The sequence below is a fragment of the Microcaecilia unicolor genome, chromosome 6 (genome assembly GCF_901765095.1).
Source record: "Microcaecilia unicolor chromosome 6, aMicUni1.1, whole genome shotgun sequence".
Classification (NCBI taxonomy): Eukaryota; Metazoa; Chordata; class Amphibia; order Gymnophiona; family Siphonopidae; genus Microcaecilia; species Microcaecilia unicolor.
In genome coordinates, this window is record NC_044036.1 from 118,651,465 (window position 1) to 118,671,911 (window position 20,447).

At 42.0% G+C, this 20,447-nt stretch overlaps 1 protein-coding gene across 1 annotated transcript in view; it reads right to left on the reverse strand.

Moving 5' to 3' along the window:
- PRRC2C (proline rich coiled-coil 2C) overlaps positions 1–20,447 on the reverse strand; it is a 458,438-nt gene that overhangs the window by 104,414 nt on the left and 333,577 nt on the right. The window contains 1 exon segment of the mRNA XM_030208285.1: positions 4,823–4,924. Coding sequence (XP_030064145.1) covers positions 4,823–4,924 — 102 coding nt within the window.

A 20,447-nucleotide genomic window follows, 5' to 3' on the forward strand; every position in this document is an offset into this window, starting at 1 on the left:
ATATATATCATATAATACTCCATTATCTATACTATTATAAAACAGTAAATTCACTGAAAATACTTGTACATATTATAAACCTTAATTATAATAATCCTGAAAAAAATAAAGTTTTCAAAAGTTTACGAGAAGTATAAGAAGAAATCTCATGAAAACTGTCCAACCAAATATTCCACAAACAAGGTCCAACATATGAAAGCCTGCATCCTGGTTGATGACAGCTTGATAAAGTCCAGGTAATTCAAGAAGTTCTTTTTGCGAAGAACACAATGCCCACAACTAAATGATACACAGGATGGCCTAAATTCAGGGCTTTATACATTAAACACAGCACCTTGAAATCCATATGCTTATAGACTGGCAGCTAATGCAGTTTCGTAGAAAATTGGGAGTGATGTGCTCTGTTTTTCTTTTGGCTCCAGTAATAAGCTGCACAGCTGTATTTTGTACTAACTGAAGTCTTTTTAAACTAGCTTTATTAAATAGAGACAATTAATAAGTTACAATAATCCACCCTGTTGGTAATGAAAGCATGAAGGGGAAAGGACTTAGCTGGCACTCTAAGACCCTCCAAGATGGGGTCACAATATGCTGCATCCTCTACTAGAATGATAGGACATCACCTGTGAGATGAGTGTCGCCAACTCCTCCCATCTAAACAGGCAAATAACTCATTTCCCTTGGAAGGGAGATCTCCCCCTATTCTAAGGACAGATCGCCTCCAGAAGAACCCTTACTATCTGAAGTGGGCATGGAACACCTGGGTTCCATGGGCTCCTGTACCACCCCCAGGGATGCTTCCTGCTTTAGGTACCTTTCAAATGGACCAAAGACGACTCTCTGCAGCAACTCCCTGCAGCCCTGACAAAGACAGACAGACAAGGGCATTCTGGAAACTTCCCATGATGTCCTGTAACATTTGGAGACTCCAATCAAACTCCCTGCTGAACTTGTCTATCTGGGGATAGGCGCCTCCCATGCCCAAAGCTGTCCCCATCTCCAGGTTGGCTCTCCTGTTAAGGCACAGGATGTGGGGAAAACATTTTGTACTGTTTCTGCTGGTGGGAAAACTCCGCCGGCTGGCAGCAGTTGGCCTCCATGCTGGCTGGCTCTGATGCTGCACTGCTCAACCCAGCCCCCCCCCCCCCCCCCGCTATAGTGATATAGTCACTTAACCCTCCATTGCCTGCCGCATTGAGCCTGCCATGAGTGGGAAAGCGCGGGGTACAAATGTAACTAAAATAAATAAATAAATATCGCCGAAACCAGCTGTCACACATGGTGCAGGACGACACTACTTTAGCTCAGATAACTCTGGCTTTACCTCCTCCTCTGGTAAGGCCCGGGGGTGGGGGGAGAATGGGGATAGAAATAGAGAGAGAGGGAGTGAGGCAGACACTAGGACGGCCAGGCATCACTCACCACACAAACTCCTCCCTCCCCAGGCAGCAACCCTGCAAAAAATAACCACTCTAAGTGCTCTACCCCTTGCAGCAATGGATCCATAAGCCTGCCTCCTGGAAAAAGATCAAGTCCCTTGCTTGATCAGAAGAAGGCCTGCAGACTAGCCCCTCGAAGCTGGACAGTGGAAGCAAATTCAACTTTGGGACATAACCTGAGTACTTGAGAGGTACCGGAAAACAATCCAAACTTCACTTATCAGTTGGAGGCAGATAATACTGGAAAGGTTCAGGACTGAACCAATTCTTATGCTAGTGATGACATCATTGAATATCAGTAGTCTTTATCTCCATCAACTGGTTGGGAGGGTCTAACCCACTTGTCTGGACTGGTCTCGCAGGATAACAAATGTTCTTAGCATTTCATTGTCTGTTTATTCTGGCTAGCTGGATCACATTATACCCCCCCCCCCCCCCCAAGTATTCTCTTCCCTTTCACATATGGAATTTCTCAGTTAGTTTTTTCTAGCAAAAAAGGTGCCAGTACTCAAATGCTAGGCCATCCTTTAGGGGTGGGGTGATCACTGAGGGATCCACTCCACAATAGCCAGGCACCCTGCAACCAGTCACAGAATCTATGACAAGGCAATATTGGTGTGTAGAGCCTGAGCTCTTTCATTAAAACTTGGGGTCCATGGGTCAACTTTAGCTAACACCTGGAAAAGGTGCCGGTACTCAGTACCCCCAAGTACCCCCTCAAAAAAAAAGCCCTGGAATTTCTATCCAGAAAGAATACATACTACATTTTGTTTCTTGTAGAATTCTATGACCTCTAAAACATATAGTGCTCCCCCACCAAGTTGAGCCACCTTATCATTGCAATATAATGTCCCATTGGTTATCCCCCTTTCACTAGGTTTTACAAATGCTTCTTTCTTGATTCAGTGCTATACATTTTAACTTTCCCATTTTTTAAATACTTTTAGTATTTGTATACAGACATCTCCAAGTTTGTCTTTATTTACAACCTGCTTAGTAGTTGACAGGGACAATTTGGAATCTTTAAACACTGTCTGCTCTTTGCTTAGAGACACCTGGGCTATTTCTGCCTTTATCAGAACCTATTAAGATGCAGGAAGAAAGAGAAGTACGAACAGTATAATGTAATATAAATAAAATAGAGACAAGGCGCCCAGGTATAGGGGGCCAGAGAGTAGGGAAAGAGCAGAGATAGGTAGAGGCCAGCAGAGGGAGTAGAAGCAAGTGAAGCAGCAGGTAGGTGATGAGCTCAGGTTAAAAAGGCAGGAGAGGGTGAAGCAAAGAGAAGAAAAGAGTAAGGGGCTCAAGGTGAGACCCCTCTCTGAAAGTCATGAACCAAACTGAAGTTGAGACACAAGGAAATGTTATTGAAAAATGTGCTGAAATGGTAGGCAACCAAATGCAATGTATAGTTCATCCTCCAGTGTAAGAGAAGCCATGTAGATAGTCAGGGAAAATTCACAAGTAATGACTGCAGGAACGAAACCTGCAGCAGTTATCTTGGAGTGGCCTAGTTGTTAGAGCACCGGTCTTGACATCCAGAGGTGACTGGTTCAAATCCCACTGCTGCTCTTTGTGATCTTGGGCAAGTCACGTAACCCTCCATTGCCTCAGGTACAAACTTAGATTGTGAGCCCTCCAGGAACAGGGAAATACCCCGTGTATTGAATGTAAGTCACCATGAGCTACTACTGAAAAAGGCATGAGCAAAATCCAAAATAAATTAAAAAAAAAAAAACTAAATATAATGTGTGCTCATGCATATAATTAAAGTCACACCTGCTTAACAGCTGGTAAGCGAGAATTGTGTCAGTGAATGCCAAAAGCAATAGGAACAATGCTTCACTGAGATGGGTCCAAATGTCTTTCCCCGTTTTGTATTAAAATTTGGTAAGAGACCGATCAGACTTTCCACGCTTTCCTAGCTCTTGTCCATATGTCCTCTCTGTGACTGAATTGCTTGCTATGTGGAGGCTGGTGTCACACTTTTTTTTTTTTGTATTGAATGGTATGCCTTCAGTTGGGAATGGCTAGACAACACAGCTATAGATTTTCCTGGAAAAGAGGGGAGCTGAATCCATAACATCCAGAAGCAAGTCTTAAAACTGAGAAAATATGAAAACAAATATTACTCTAATCAATTACACTATATTAAACATAAGTGTGAAATATTTCAGCATAGTTGATCAAGTATGCAAGGCTGAAATTCTTCTATAAACTATGAGTGATTCTACTTCATTGGACCAACCTCTTCGTAATCAAATTAAAGATCCTTTAAACTAGAAGCACCCTTGACTAACTGATGTAAAGGTTACAAGAATCAAACTCTTATCTAAAGAGACTTTCTGTAAAATAACATTTGCATAAGTATATGCTATAGTTCAAAAATACGTTCTTCAACAAATATTTCAATTAATTCCAGATGCTCAAATTCCTATAAAGGAGAGCACAAACAGCCTACTGACTCATATATCATTATCTTCTACTGCAAGGATGTCACACACTGACAGTCAAATCTGGAAACTAAGCAAGGCAGCACTTAATCATGGTTGTCCTATATTTCAACCCAAAAGAGAGAAGATGTGAGCATCATCCACCGATTCGTAAACGAGCCTTCCAGCATGAGCAACTGTAGTCTAGAGACCTGAGTCTGAATCGGAGAGATGTGGGCTCTAACCTCCTGCTCTGCTACTGACTATATTAGCTTGAGACAAGGTTACACAACAGATGTTTTCAACCCTGCCATTTAACATCTAGCCAGGTGTATTTTCAGCACATCTGCAATGAAAATGCATGAGTCACATTTCACACAATGGAGGCAGTGCATACATATCTCTCATATGTATATTCTTTATGGAAATCCTGAAAATGTGACTGGCTAAAGGATACTTGAGAACAAGACTGAAAAGTTCTGTTGTACAACATGGTCTTCACCCTTGCTACTTTTTGGAAGCTGTCATACAGTACAATTGCCAAAAAATGAGATACTGAACCATCCATCTTTGAGGTGGCTTTGCCCGTTTTTAAAGTGCCATCATAGTAAAGTGAAGATTACATTTGGATACAATTTCAAACTATTATTCACTTAAGTATAATTAGAGTATGCCAAGAACAGGGTGATGTAATGATACCCTCAAGGCTTAAGGGGAGTCCTATTGGCAACAACTGAAGATGCTGGTGCCACAGAGAAAGAAATCTCTCTGAAAGCATTACTGAGATAGAAACCATTGGCAGTGTAAAAGTCTATTTTAAAAAAAATGCAGAAAGAGCATAGAAAACAGAGGAAAGCTTAAAACTAAAAGATTGAGCAGCTTGTGCTCTATTAAACTGAAAATTTCCTGCATGCAAGAATAGAAAGAGCCTTAGCGGGATGTGGTACATACCTTGAGGGTGAGGTCGACGGTAGCGGGAGAGGCTGGCGTTAGGCTGGAGCTCTGTTGTAGAGTCTCCCTCCTAGGCAAGGGAAGGGTGTGGGGCGGGGATACCTGAAAGGTAGGCAACACATGTCACATTCTAACTATGGCTTACTATAAAAGCCTCACAAAGAACAAAAAAAACCCTCAGGGGTCACTAAAGAATAAACCAAAGAAGGTGTCCAGAGTTTCAACAGCTTAAACGCAAAGGGATGGTAAAAGATGGTGGTTTATATTTTGGCAGAAAAGTTAATTTTCTTGGCAGTCTTCCTGATGGTAGAGTGGGGGAAGAGGAGGGGGAACTTGTAGGTTACAACCTATCTGGGCTAACTTACAGCACAGAAAAATTAAATTTCACTTTTATGATTTTACTTGGGATTAAGCCCAAGGACAGGATTTCACCCCAGTTCCCACCTCTCAGTTTTAAGTTTTACCCTGGGAAAGCCTAATGAAATCATGTCCCTTCACCAACTATATTGTGTACTTGAGGAAGTGTACTGCAAGTTTTTTTTTTTTAAACTTCTTGAGGTGGGTTTCTTTATATGTTATATTATAAATTCATAATTCCTTTTCTGGCTTAAATGGATGCTTGACTGAATTTTATATAAATGCTCATAAATATAAAATAAAAAAAAAAGAAATCAAGTCCCTAACTTTTCAACAGTTTAATTCATCAATTTTTCACTCACCGAAGCCACATTCTTCAGCTCTCCCAAACTCTCCAGCAGAAATTTGTTTGCTACTGAGACAGAGCAGGATCTGTAACATCTTCTCCAGTGGCATAAATTCTGTCCAAGTAGCCAGAGGGCCCAAGGAAGATGGGTGCCTACTTACAGCCACTCCATGATCTCCAGATGTAAACCACCCTATCTCACTCTGGAGGCCCTTTCTAAAGCTGCCCTGGAGACTTGGAGGGATGGGGGAAGTCAAATTTGAATTTATGCCACTGATCCCACCTCCATCTCAGGCACTGGTTTACTAGATTTGGAACAGAAAGCTTCTACCACTTGTATGGTCACAGCTACCTTCAAGTATTTGCTGATACCACCAGCATGTTTCCCTTAAAGTTCTCCTGGAAAACATCACTCTTAACAGATTGTAAAACGCCAAGATTCTCGAACTTCTTAAATAAGAACAAATTACTTAAGATAGCCTTAGAAAAGATGCACATATATATATTTTTAAACATCCACATACAGGCTGGCAGCTTTTTTTGTCTTGGGACAGATGGCTGCTATTCCTAAAGGTACAGTACCATCCAGACATTGTAGTCTTGACTTCAGAAAATTTTAAGGGTGGTTAAAACAAAAAGTTCTTAAAATAAGCCATCAAATACAAACTGGCAATCACTCAATATATTGTGTGCGCAGTTCAACCTGACAGATTTCCCACACAAAGGGAAAAATAAGCTAAAGAGGGCATAAATATAGTCACCGAAGTTCTGCATGGTGTGCCTTGACAGGGAAGTCTTCCTAAACTTTCAATGCAGCGGACTATTTGTGAGATAATATGAACTTCAAACACCCAAAGGGAAAAGTATATAAAAGAAACACACTTCAGGTTATCTGACAGTTATACTCTTGATCATCAGTGGTGGTGGGATTTCTTAGAAGACTCAGATTAAACACAATTTATGCTTCTATTTTGGTCTGATCTGGCTGTGGGCACAAGTAGCTTTTATAAAGGATCATAATTTACAGGTGATATTTGATCATGGATCTCCAATAGTAGCTAGTCATATGGATAGTATCCACTTCCCACCTTGTTTTGATTTACATACATGAAGATATACAGATATTACATGATGTATTAAGAGAATATTTCTGTATAGGAAATTTTCATTCCTGTCCAGGACACCAACATTGTATTTATTCATTTACTGAAAATTGCACCTCTATTCCAAGGCGTCTACCTGAGATTTCAACCTTTTTCCTACTACTTCTTTAACAGTTATAAGCATGCTCAGAATATGTTGAAAGTATTCTCCACCAGCACTAGTAGGCCATTTTAAACAGTCATCTTTTTCTACTATTCTTATAATACTAAATCAAATACCCAGATCTTTCACCATGTCTTACTACCAAGCTTTACAATAATTCTTATTACTACCAAAACCAGTGAATCCATTGTATAAATCATCCACCCTTCCCACACCAGGCTCATCAATTGAGTTTTTAATCATGGTCACGCCATGCAGTTTACCCAATGAATTCTGGAAGCCAGATACTACTGCTATTATAGTCATGATGCCAGTACAGGAAGGTTATTTCAATGCCTGCAGTATTATGTCATGCTTCTGCTATCCCTTCACTTTCTGCAAGTAAGGATCCTCTCTGTTTATTGTATAACTTTTTAAAATTCATTACCATTTAGCTACCACCACTCAATCTAGGAGGGCATTCTAGGTATGCATAACCCTTTCTGTGAAAAATATATCTTCTAAAGTTAGTCCCCAAGTCTACGCCATTGGAGCTCCATATCAAGACCTACTTTAACCTCCTTTCTATTGAAAAAAGGTTTACTATTTCTATATTACCATCACCTTTTGTGTATCTGAATGCCTATCTATCCACCACCTCTTCTCTAAGTCTCACCTCATAGGGTTTTGGCACAGATGCTGCATTTTTTGGTTGCCTCTGTCTGGATTGCGGGTTACTACTACTACTACTATTTAGCATTTCTATAGCACTACAAAGCATACGCAGCGCTGCACAAACATAGAAGAAAGACAGTCCCTGCTCAAAGAGCTTACAAACTAATAGACAAAAAATAAAGTAAGCAAATCAAATCAATTAATGTGAATGGGAAGGAAGAGAGGCGGGTAGGTGGAGGCGAGTGGTTACAACTGGTTACGAGTCAAAAGCAATGTTAAAGAGGTGGGCTTTCAGTCTAGATTTAAAGGTGGCCAAGGATGGGGCAAGACGTAGGGGCTCAGGAAGTTTATTCCAGGCGTAGGGTGCAGCGAGACAAAAGGCGCGAAGTCTGGAGTTGGCAGTAGTGGAGAAGGGAACAGATAAGAAGGATTTATCCATGGAGCGGAGTGCATGGGAAGGGGTGCAGGGAAGGACGAGTGTGGAGAGATACTGGGGAGCAGCAGAGTGAGTACATTTATAGGTTAGTAGAAGAAGTTTGAACAGGATGCGAAAACGGATAGGGAGCCTGTGAAGGGTCTTGAGGAGAGGGGTAGTATGAGTAAAGCGACCCTGGCGGAAGATGAGACGGGCAGCAGAGTTTTGAACCGACTGGAGAGGGGAGAGGTGACTAAGTGGGAGGCCAGCAAGAAGCAGATTGCAGTAGTCTAAACGAGAGGTGACAAGGGTGTGGATGAGGGTTTTGGTAGAGTGCTCGGAAAGAAAGGGGCGGATTTTACGGACGTTGTAAAGAAAGAAACGACAGGTCTTGGCAATCTGCTGGATATGAGCAGAGAAGGAGAGAGAAGAGTCAAAGATGACCCCCAAGGTTTCGAGCTGAAAAGACAGGGAGAATGAGAGAGCCATCAACAGAAATAGAAAACGGGGGGAGCGGGGAGGTGGGTTTGGGGGGCAAAATGAGAAGCTCGGTTTTGGTCATATTTAATTTCAGGTGGCGTTGAGACATCCAGACAGCAATGTCAGACAAGCACGCTGAAACTTTGGTTTGGATGCAAGGTGAGATATCAGGGGTAGAAAGGTAGATTTGGGAGTCATCAGCATAGAGATGGTAGGAAAAGCCATAGGATGAGATTAATGAACCAAGGGAAGAAGTGTAGATAGAAAAGAGGAGGGGACCAAGAACAGAACCCTGAGGTACGCCGACAGGCAGAGGGATAGAAGTAGAAGAGGATCCACCAGAGTGAACACTAAAGGTGCGGAGGGAGAGGTAGGAAGAGAACCAGGAAAGGACAGAGCCCTGGAATCCAAGTGAGGACAGGGTATCGAGAAGTATGCTGTGATCGACAGTGTCAAAAGCAGCGGAAAGATCAAGAAGAATGAGGATGGAATATTGACCTCTGGATTTAGCCAGTAATAGGTCATTGGAGACTTTAGTAAGCGCAGTTTCGGTTGAGTGGAGAGGGCGAAAACCAGATTGTAGTGGGTCAAGAATAGCATGTGAGGAAAGAAAATCAAGGCAGCGGCGGTGAACAGCACGCTCAAGTAATTTGGAGAGAAAAGGAAGGAGGGAGATGGGTCGGTAATTAGAGGGACAAGTAAGGTCGAGTGAAGGCTTCTTAAGGAGAGGTGTGACCACAGCATGTTTAAAGGCAGCAGGGACAGTCGCAGTGGAAAGTGAGAGGTTGAGAATGTGACCGATAAAAGGAATAAGAGCAGGAGAGAAGGTGGGTGGGAATGGGATCAGAGTAACAGGTGGTACATTTTGAGGAAGAAAGGAGAAGTGTAGTTTCCTCAATAGTACCTTCAGGAAAGGAGGAAAGGGAATGAGGGGAAGGAGAGAGAGGGGAACGGACTAGTGGAGGGAGAGGTGGTGAGGTAGAGAAAGCAAGGTTTATCTTTTGAACCTTGTTGTGAAAGAATTCAGCAAGGGTCTGAGGAGATAATGAAGGGGAGTTGGGGGAGGGGGCACCTTGAGGAGAGAGTTCAATGTGGTGAAGAGAAGTCGAGGATTAGAGCCAAGAGAGTTGGTCAGTTGGATATAATAATCCTGTTTGGCACGTAAAAGAGCAGATTGGAAGGAGGTCAGCATGAACTTAAAGTGTAAGAAATCAGCAAGGGCCTGAGATTTCCGCCAGAGGCGTTCGGCGGAGCGGGTACAGGAACGTAGGTAGCGGATATTAGAAGTCAGCCAAGGTTGGGGTTTTGTACGCCTTACAGGGCGGGTCATCAAAGGTGCAAGAGTGTCTAAGGCAGAGGATAGAGTATTGTTGTAAGAAGAAACAGCCTCATTGACAGACGTGGATGGTGCCACAGTAGAGAGGAGGTTTGAAACATGGGAGGATAGAGATGAAGGGTCAATATCGTGAAGATTCCTAGATAAATTAGATAAGATAGGACGGGACTGGGAGGGAAGAGATTTAAGGGTTCATGCGCGAAGTTCTTTTGTCTGCAATAGCTTTTGGTTTGGTGCACCAGGCGCATCAATTTGTTGTTTAAATACACAGACGATGAAAAATATCTCCAGTGGATGATCTTATTTGATACAAGAGACTCCTGATGCAGGCCTAGCTGGCCAAAACACAGCTGTGTTGAGTCTCAACCATCTTTAATAAACAGTTTTTCTTACTGCCCACCTTTTAGGTATTTTTACTGAGCATTACTCCTGGCAATTATATCATGTAATAAGAAAATGACAGGATGCTTCATTCATAAGACTCCTGACACAGGCGCATTTTGCACCGAAACACGGCAGCTGTGTCGAGCCATTTGAATGTTCTTCAATAAAGGTTTTGAAATCGACACGTCTCCCTTGGATTTGGATACAGCCACCTTTGTCCTACCCCTTTCTCCTTTATCTGACTACTTTCGTAGGAATCACCGCACCTCCACAGTATGTGGTTTTTTGCTCTCTTGTCTGAAAAGTAAAACAGTAACATCTCAATACAAGATGCACGCATGCTCAACTTTCTTCGTTCTGTACTCCAGTTTCTTTAGTTAGATTTACACTAGAATTTGTGGGGGTTTTTTTTTTTCAAGATAGTATGAAACAGATCCCTCCCAAGTTCAGAACCACATCCCTGAACTAATAAGACCAAGAGAGAGAAAAGAACAAAACAAAATAAAACAGATAATAGCTGGAGAAGGTCCAGGAAAGGTCTGGAGAGACTAAAGGAAAGAAAATGAGCAGGAACACCTAATTCCTCCTTCCTTGGCGTCTGCTCCAGACCATTCCCTATGAGTGGGAAGTACCAGAGTGGTACCAAATGAGGGTCGGAAACAGACAATTCCTAAGCCAACACTGTAGCACCATCTCTTCTGGCCTGAACATCCAACCTGTAATGCCTCACAAACAAATGCAGAGACAACCACATAGCTGCTCTAAAAATGTTCAGGAACCACCCAAGATTTCAGGAAGTTGGTCAACCAGTCAGTTAAAATACATAGATTAGCAACCTGATAAGACACGAAAACACGGAACCCCCACCCCCCTTTCAATCTAGTTTGGAACAACATGGCATGCTTTACTCAAGAAGATCGTCATTTCCACATAAAAAGGGAAAGTTTTGTGTTGCAGTTCAATAAAAAACTGCTCAGGAATAGAAAATCACTAATACCAAAACAAAACCGGGGTACTACTCCCCAAAATATTATATATTATGAGGGCATGTACAACAAAAACTTGACAGAAAAATCAAGACTGAATGTATGGAGCATATATGGTGCAATCACTTGTTTTAAGTAATTTGGACTATTGTAACTCCATCTATGCTGGATGTAAAGCCCAAATAATTAAGAGACTCCAGACAGCCCAAAATACTGCTGCCAGACTCATATTTGGTAAAGCGAAATATGAAAGCGCCAGACCCCTCAGAAAAAGATTACACTGGCTCCCACTAACAGACCGAATTACATTCAAAATTTGCACTCTGGCCCATAAAATCATCCACGGAGAGACCCCGATTTATTTGTCAGACCATATCTATCTACCAGCAAGAAATACAAAAAGTTCTTCACGTACCTTCTTAAACCTCCACTACCCTAACTGTAAGGGACTTAAATACAAGTCATTATATGCATCCAGTTTCTCTTACATCTGCGTGCAACGTTGGAATGCACTTCCGAATCCATTAAAAACAACACACGATCTGACAATCTTCCGGAGATCACTGAAAGCTAAATTATTTAACAAGACTTACAACAAGAATCCTTCATAAAAGACTCACTATCACATCTGTAATAGAACTAATCAACATTGAACTTCTAATTTGGTTACTTTAATCACACTGCTATTATTTAACGATATACTCTACCTTATATTCTGCATATTTAATATGTATTGTTTCTTTATTTCTAGTTTTCTTGATATCTAATGTACCTTAATTGTAACAATGCTTTGTTCTTATCATACCGCTTATGACAATTGTCATTGCGGCATAATGTAAGCCACATTGAGCCTGCAAAGAGATGGGAAAATGTGGGATACAAAACCAGCAATAAATAAATAAATCTCAAAAAGGATACTTAATACATAACAATAGAAATGTAGTCAAAATTACTGAAAATGTAATTTTTAATAAGGAATAACTCTGAGAATCCCCCTTAAAAATTAGATAATGCTCGGGTAACTCCCACCAAAGATGTTTGAGGATCTGACAAGATCAAAAGGACATCGGCAAACATAAGCTTGTACTCTACCGCGGCCCACAAAGAAGCTCTTGATATCCTTCTGAGCTCGAATGGCACTCGCCAAAGGTTCAATAATGAGGGCAAACGTAAGGTTAACAGAGCATACTCTTGTCAGGTTCCTCAATGTAATGGGAAAAACGCGGGAAAATGACCCATTAAGCTTTATAGAAGCTGCGGCTGAGAATACAACTGTATCCATTTAAGATAGCGACCAGTAAAACCATCTTTTCCCAACACAGAGAACAAAAATAGCCAGTGATCCACTCAAATGCTTTTTCAGCATCCAGCAAGAGCAGGATCACCAAACCACTTCCACCTGGATCTTAAAAATCAAGTGTAAGTACCTCCGGAATTTTTTCGAACGTTTGTCTACCCTGTATAAATCCCGCCAGGTCCTCATGAAAAATGAAGGTAGCAACTGCTGAGATGAGCAGCCAGAATTTTAGTAAAAAGCTTATAATCAGAACCAAGCAGCAAAATGGGTCTATAAGAGCTCCAAAACTGAGGATCATGGCCTGGCTTAGGTAGAACCATGATGAGGCCAAGTTCCAAATGGAGGGCAATGCAGAAGTCTCCTCCAACATATTAAAACTCTCAGTAGCACAGGGGCTAAGAACTTAGGAAAACATTTGTAAAATGTATTCATAAACCTAGCAGGGCCTGGAGCCTTCCCAGCAGATCTTCCATGGCCCAATGCAATTCATCCAAGCTCTACAGGTTTGGAAAGAGCTGACATCTCAAAGTCAACCAGACGTGGCAATTTCAACCCTTCCAAATACATTTGAATACCTCCCCCATCTTTGTGTATATCTTACCCTATCCCCCACCACCACCCGGATCCCAGCCACATAATCACATGGAACCTGCTTTTTCAGCTTGAATGCCAAAAGGCAACTAGCCAGGTTCCCAAATGTGTTTGGCGCACTCATTGCAGTTGCTCTGAGGTATCAGTCAGGCAGAGCTAAGTTCTAAATGCAATCAATGGGCTTGTGTTTTTAAGTCAGCTGATCCCTCACCTTGCCAATGCTGTGACTCCAATTGTTCTAGTTGGTCACGTAAGCCCGCTCACGCGGGAACCTAATCTTATGCAAATAGGCTTCCAACGCTATGAGTTTATTCACATAACTGCTTTAAGGCCCTCCAAAGCATCACAGGGGTGACTTCCCCATTGCCATTTATTTGCAGGTATTCCAGTAGAACTTCCTCTAACTGAATGTGTGTCAGGTCAGATAGGTGCCAATGAGGCTTATTTTCAAAGCACTTAGCCTTACAAAGTTCCATAGGTTACTAAAATGCTACCCGTTCCACGCGCAGGGCCCAAGAGACAGGCAGAGCTCTGGAGTCTCAATGCGCAGATGAGATGGTGCAGGGAGAGGGGTTTTAGATTTGTTAGGAACTGGGCAACATTCGGGGGAAGGGGGAGCCTATTCCGAAAGGATGGGCTCCACCATAACCAGGGTGGGACCAGGCTGCTGGCATCGGCATTTAAAAAGGAAATAGAGCAGCTTTTAAACTAGAAATGGGGGGGAAGGCCGACAGTTGCTCAAAAGTGCATGGTTCGGGGATAGGTATCTTTCAAGATATCACCAAAACAGGGAAGACAGGTATCCCGATAGTGAGGTTGCAAAGAGACCATAGCAGATCAGGTGTCCTTAAATAAAATAAAATCAGACAAAAGATTGCAAATTAATACTGGCAAGTACTAAGCTGATATAAATAGGAACAACAAAACCTAGTTTGAAATGTCAAGCTCAGTTCCCAAAGAATGAAGAAAAACATTAAACAATATAGGTGACAGAGGGGAACCTGTGGAAACTCCACATGGATTAACTCCAATGATCCGACAGGGTTCCTCTCTGCTTAACTCTATAAGAGTGGGAAGTCATAAACCCTTCAAGCTACTTTAAAACATTGCCAGTAATCCAGATTCTGTCAAGCTCAGACAGCAGAATACTGTGATCCACTAGGTCAAATGCCGATAACAAATCAAACTGAAGGATGAGTTTTCTACCCTTTTCCCTCAGTACTCTTCTAACCATATCAAAAATTGAAAACAGCACTAACTCCATGGTAATAAATTCCAAACTATAGGGAAAAGGTTTGACAGACCCTATCAACTGGGAAAACCTCTGAATCAGACTCACTATGGGGAACTATACTGATCATAAAAAAACACCCCCCAGATATTCAAAAACATTTAACTGGCCAAGATCGGCACCTGGCAGCTTAAATGCCCCATAACCGTCTACCCAATGATATTCAGCTGGGGATAGCCGGCTATCTCCTGTTAAATATTACTGGTTAGTGGCTAGCAGATAGCTGGTTATATCGGTCGACATAACTGGCTATCTGCCGATTTTCAGCCCCACTGCTGCTCCTTGTGATCTTGGGCAAGTCACTTAACCCTCCATTGCCTCAGGTACAAACTTAGATTGTGAGCCCTCCTGGGTCAGAGAAATATCCAGAGTACCTGAATGTACTCACCTTGAGCTACTACTGAAAAAGGTGTGGGCAGTTTATTCTGAAGAGTGGTTTTATTATGGCTACAGAATAGCAACGATCATTATCAATATATGATTAAACCATCTAACAAAATTAACATTTTACTCACGAATTTCAGCTGTAAGATACCTTCCCCTTGCCCACTGAGTCACACAGCACCCATACTTAAAACACAAATAAGACAAGATTGTGATATAAGATACGCAAACCTGTTCCTGATATCTTTTTGCTATTTTTCAGACACTATAGAATGCGCCTAACACAACCCAGTCTGTCTTTACCAATTACAGGGCACAGACTGTAGAAGTGTGCTCAGCATTGACCTTATTTTCCAACTAACAACAGCCATGAGATCATTTAGGTTGTTTCATTCCATCCTTTTTCTATTTAGAGATGCTCTGTGTGTAACCTCTGGAAGGGTAATTCCAGGCATCCACCACCTTCTCCATGAAAAAGTATTTTCTGATGTTGCTCTTAAATCTACCACACTGCAACTTCAATTCATGTCCTCCAGTTCTACTGCTTGCCCATCTCTGGAAAAATGTCTATTAATACCTTTCAAGTAGTTAAACGTTTCTATCATATCTCCTCTATCCTTTCTTTCCACTAGGGTATACATATTCAGTTTCAAGTGTCTTCTCATGTGTCTTGGCACAAACCTCATTATTTTTGTCACCTTCCTCTGCAACACTTCAAAGTCTTTAGTAAGAAACTGACTCCAAACTGAACACAATACTCTTCTGCTGGTAATGCCTCTCTATGCAGCCTAGCATTCTTCTGGCTACAGCAATCTACTTCTGCAATCTGCTTCTTGCTGGCCTCCCACTTAGTCACCTCTCCCCTCTCCAATCGGTTCAAAACTCTGTCCGTCTCGTCTTTCGCCCGGGTCGCTTTACTCATACTACCCTCTCCTCAAGTCGCTTCACTGGCTCCCTATCCCTTTTTGCATCCTGTTCAAACTTCTTCTACTAACCTATAAATGTACTCACTCTGCTGCTCCCCAGTATCTCTCCATATTCGTCTTTCCCTACACCCCTTCCCATGCACTCCACTCCATGGATAAATCCTTCTTATCTGTTCCCTTCTCCACTACTGCCAACTCCAGACTTCGCGCCTTCTGTCTCGCTGCACCCTACGCCTGGAATAAACTTCCTGAGCCCCTACGTCTTGCCCCATTCCTTGGCCACCTTTAAATCTAGACTGAAAGCCCACCTCTTTAACATTGCTTTTGACTCATAACCACTTATAACCACTCGCTTCCACCTACTCTCCTCTCCTCCTTCCTGTACACATTAATTGATTTGATTACTTTATTTTTGTCTATTAGATTGTAAGCTCTTTGAGCAGGGACTGTCTTTCTTCTATGTTTGTGCAGCGCTGCGTACGTCTTGTAGCGCTATAAAAATGCTAAATAGTAGTAGTAGTACAGCCACTGCCTTGATAATCCTCAAACATCGTCACTCCAAGATAACCCTCTCCTGGTTTGTGCACATTAGTCTGCCACCCCCTATCACATACAGCTGCTTTGGATTTTTAATTTTTTTTAAATTCTGTTTATTAAAGTTGTTCAATTGAACAAAGCACAAACTACATAGTCAATTGACAATCTAACAATAGGCATATCTATAGCCTGTATAAATAAATACCCTCTGCTACTCAAACCTCCCACCCACCCCTGTATATCATTAGACTATACTGACATGGCTATGATAGGGCACCCCCCCCCATATAAACTTAAGCAAAAATAACTTATACATCAGTCAAGGTGTTTTTCCAAGCAATGTACAGATTCCAAACTTTATGAAAACTCATCAATTGTCCTGTACGTATAGCAGTTAGTTGGGTCATCTGGTGTATACTGTTCAATTTCCGAAGAACTCTAGGCAGTGCTGGCCATGCTGTCTGCTTCCATATCGATGCGATTACTAGCTTGCTAGCGACAAACATACTCGTTGCCAACTTATGGACCTCTGTTTTAACACCATAGGCCTGTAGCGCAATCAGTTGCCCCCTGATCACTACTTTGATACCCTCCCACAAAATCATTGGTGATACCTCTCCAGTATCATTGAAGTGAATATAGTCCCTTATAGCGCTGTTCTATCTGTGCTATATGCTCCCGAGACAATAAAGCATCAGAGAGCTTCCAATATAGAGTGCCCTGTGGAATAGAAGCCGATCCTAAGCATAAAATGACTGGTGAATGATCTGAACAGGTACACGTAGCTATGTAGGGACAGTACATCTGTCCCACTATCAGTGGAGACCCCAACCAATAGTCAATGCGTAAATAAGTATTGTGTGTTTGTGAGTAGTAAGTATAGTCTAGATTGTAAACTCTTTGAGCAGGGACTGTCTTTTGTGTATGGTGTACAGCGCTGCGTATGCCTTGTAGCACTATAGAAATAAGTAGATAGATAGAAGTAGATAGTCTCTGCTTTCTGGGTTTATTGATCTCCAAAGATCTTTTAAATTCTATTTGGACATAAAATGTGCCATAGTGCCCCTCTCCCACTGGGAATAGGGGATATCCCTAGTCGAGTTATCCAATGTTGTGTTCAGGGTGAGATTAAAATCTCCCCCCAAAAGCTATGTACCTTCTGCATGCTTTAGTAGAACCTGATCTAACCTATCTAAATAGACTTTATAGTCTACTTGGTGCATAGACATTTAATATTGTATACACATCATTATTCATAAGTAACACAAACAAATGTTGCACTCCTGGATCCCCAATCACTTTACTAGTTTGCCATGTTTTAGTCTCTCCAAAGGCTATTAATACCCCCTTAGCCATCATCTGGAAGGTGTTAGAAGCAAAACATATTTGAGTATTTTTTGTACCTACAAAATTGCTCATGCTCTGCCCTCAAATGCATCTCCTGTATTAGCACAATATCTACTCTTAATCAAGTCAGCTCCTGAAACAGCAATCCTCGTTTTCTAGGGGAATTTAGTCCCCACACATTAAAGGTCAGTAAGGTACACCCCATTTTCTGCTTAGCTCTTCACTTGCATTATATGTGAATACCTGTGCCTTATTCCCACTCCCCACCCCATGCCATATCTTGATTCCTCCCAACCCCCTCATTTCTCCCCCTCCCCTCTTTCCTAAGGTTATTCGCGATCGCCTGCATTTAGGGGCAAATCGTGGTTTCAGAGGAAGAGTGCCCGCTACTGCAAACATGAACATTCAATCAAAACTAGTATATAGTAATCTAGTCCTATGTAACAAGATTATTAACTCGTATACAACTAGCCTCCCCTAGTCCCACTCTATCACTTAACAGTAGTATATACTTTCCCAGGTATACAATCAAGTCTTCATGTAGGCTGTGATGGAAGGCGGCTATCAGACTGTTGCCGTTGGAGGCGCTTATTTCCCTTTGCCACTTCAGTTTCTCATGTCGCAGAGTTGGCCAGTGTGGCCTACTAGATGATCCTACAGGCAGATCTCCTGGTAAAATCTCCATGGCTTCCACAAAAGACCGAACTTGATGCTTTTTGTCGTCCTTATAGAACACCAAATCAAAGGGATGTGGCCACTTACAGCGTATATTTTGCTCTCGCAGAAATGCTTTGAAGGTGGGGGGGGGGGGGGGGGGGGGGGCCCAATTCCAACCGCCTCTGTAGCGTTGCTGCAGCTAAATCTTGGTATACTTCTACACAATATGAGTCCCAACAAAATTTCTCTCGACTGCCGACGGCTAACAGCACTCGCTCTTTAAATTGATAATCACTGAAGCACACATTAATACCCTGGTTTATTATTTCTATTGCAGTCTAGTGTTCTATGTGCTCTTTCCAATTTCATTATCGCAGGATCAAGCTTTGCCTTGTTATCCGGTAAGAGTGTGCTCATTATTTGCTGGACCACCACTTCACTGTCTGTATATGTTGGAGTTTCTGGACTGCCCCAGAAGCACAGGTTGTGGTGCCTACTTCTATTTTCTAAGTCCTCCAATTTATCTTGAATTAGTTGATTTTGTAACTGTGCTGCTTGCATATTTTTGTCCAGCATCTCAATACTATCTGCATGGTCATCCAATTGCAGTTCTGCTTCCTCAAGCCTGTGACCCAGGTCACTAATGTCCCCATGTAAGTCCACTCCCAACGTGGGTTAGTTCTGTTCGTATTGCTTTTAAATCTGTTTTTATTTCCTGAAGCCTCAAGCAGGGGGGGGGGGGGGGGGCACGACCAAGTGTTGAACACCTAAAATATTAACCCTCCAAGGCTATTGCTTTGGTTACCTTACCCCCCACCACCACCACATAATATGACTGACCCAGGAAACAGAGGTTGCACACGAAGCCTACCAACTGCTGGAGACTGAGATATATTAATTGGCCAGGGGGTTCCACAGGGTCCTTAATTGAGGATGTCGCAGCTCAGTAGTTTTCAGACTCTACCTGCTGGAAGGACAGAATAAACCAAAGCACCTGGACTGGTTTGATAAGGGTGACAAGGAAAGAGAAATGAAAACAGAAAGAGCAATGGCCAGGGACAGAAACAATGAAGTGGTCCTTAAAGAGAGCAATTGGAACTGGTAGGCTGGCACAAAGAAGTTAGCTGAAATCATTTGCTTGATGCTTCAATATGGATTCCCCCTCTTGCCTATTTCTTGCTGTTTGTTTAAGTAGTTTATTGAACATATGATATGGTGATCTATTTGAGGGGGGTATGAACTAGACATTTACTTGTGCAATGGATTTTTTTTTTTTTAAATTGCTGTTTCACACCATACTTTTGTTATATTTTTGCATTATGTTGATAAAGGGACAAAGAGAATCTTTCAAAACACAAATTTTGGGCTTATGGGGGAATGGCTAGCTTATAGAATAAAAAATATTTCCACTAGGTTTCATAGACTGATTCTGTAAGAGGACCCATTGTGTAAATGGGTCTACGAACTGAATGCAATATCCATTTGTGCTTTTTGTTATTTATTAGGAGTTATGGCAGTCTCAGCACCATGACTGTCTAATCCCTAACTCATATTGTCTGCACACTGCCCTAATCCCCATTGGTGGAAGAAACAGAACAAAACTATGTATCTATACACATATACATACATATTATGACTGTGACAGAAGGTCCTGAGATGTGTCCTCTTAGGATGGTGTCCTAACTGCTAGAGCATGCAACTAAAATGGAATGGATAAATGTGTTTTCCCTCATTACCTCTGCTGCCCCAAACTTTACAGTGAATAGTCTGAACTGAGAAGTCCCTTCCGGCGAACAATTTTCCCTACTGCAACACTGCAGATTTGCCAGGCTAGAATTTTATATACATAAGAACATAACAGTACCAATACTGGATCAGATCAATGGTCCATCTAGTCCAGTATCCTGTTTCCAACAGTGACCAAGCCAGCTCACAAGTACCTAGCAGAAACCCAAATCGTGGCAACAATCCATGCTATCAATCCCAGGGCAAACAGTTGCTTCCCCATGTCTGTTCCAATAGCAGACTATGGACTTTTCCTCCAGGAATTTGTCCAAACTTTTTAAAACCCAGTATGCTAACCGCTGTTACTACATCCTCCGGCAAAGAGTTCCAGAGCTTAACATTTTGTTGAGTGAAAAAATATTTCCTCCTACTTGTTTTAAAAGTATTTCCATGTAACTTCCTCGAGTGTCCCCTAGTCTCTGTACTTTTGGAACGAGTAAAAAAAAAAAATCGATTTACTTCTACTCATTCTACACCACTCAGGATTTTGTAGACCTCAGTCTTATCTCCCCTCATCTGTCTCTTTTCCAAGCTGAAGAGCCCTAACCTCTTTAGCCTCTCCTCATATGAGACGAGTTCCATCCCC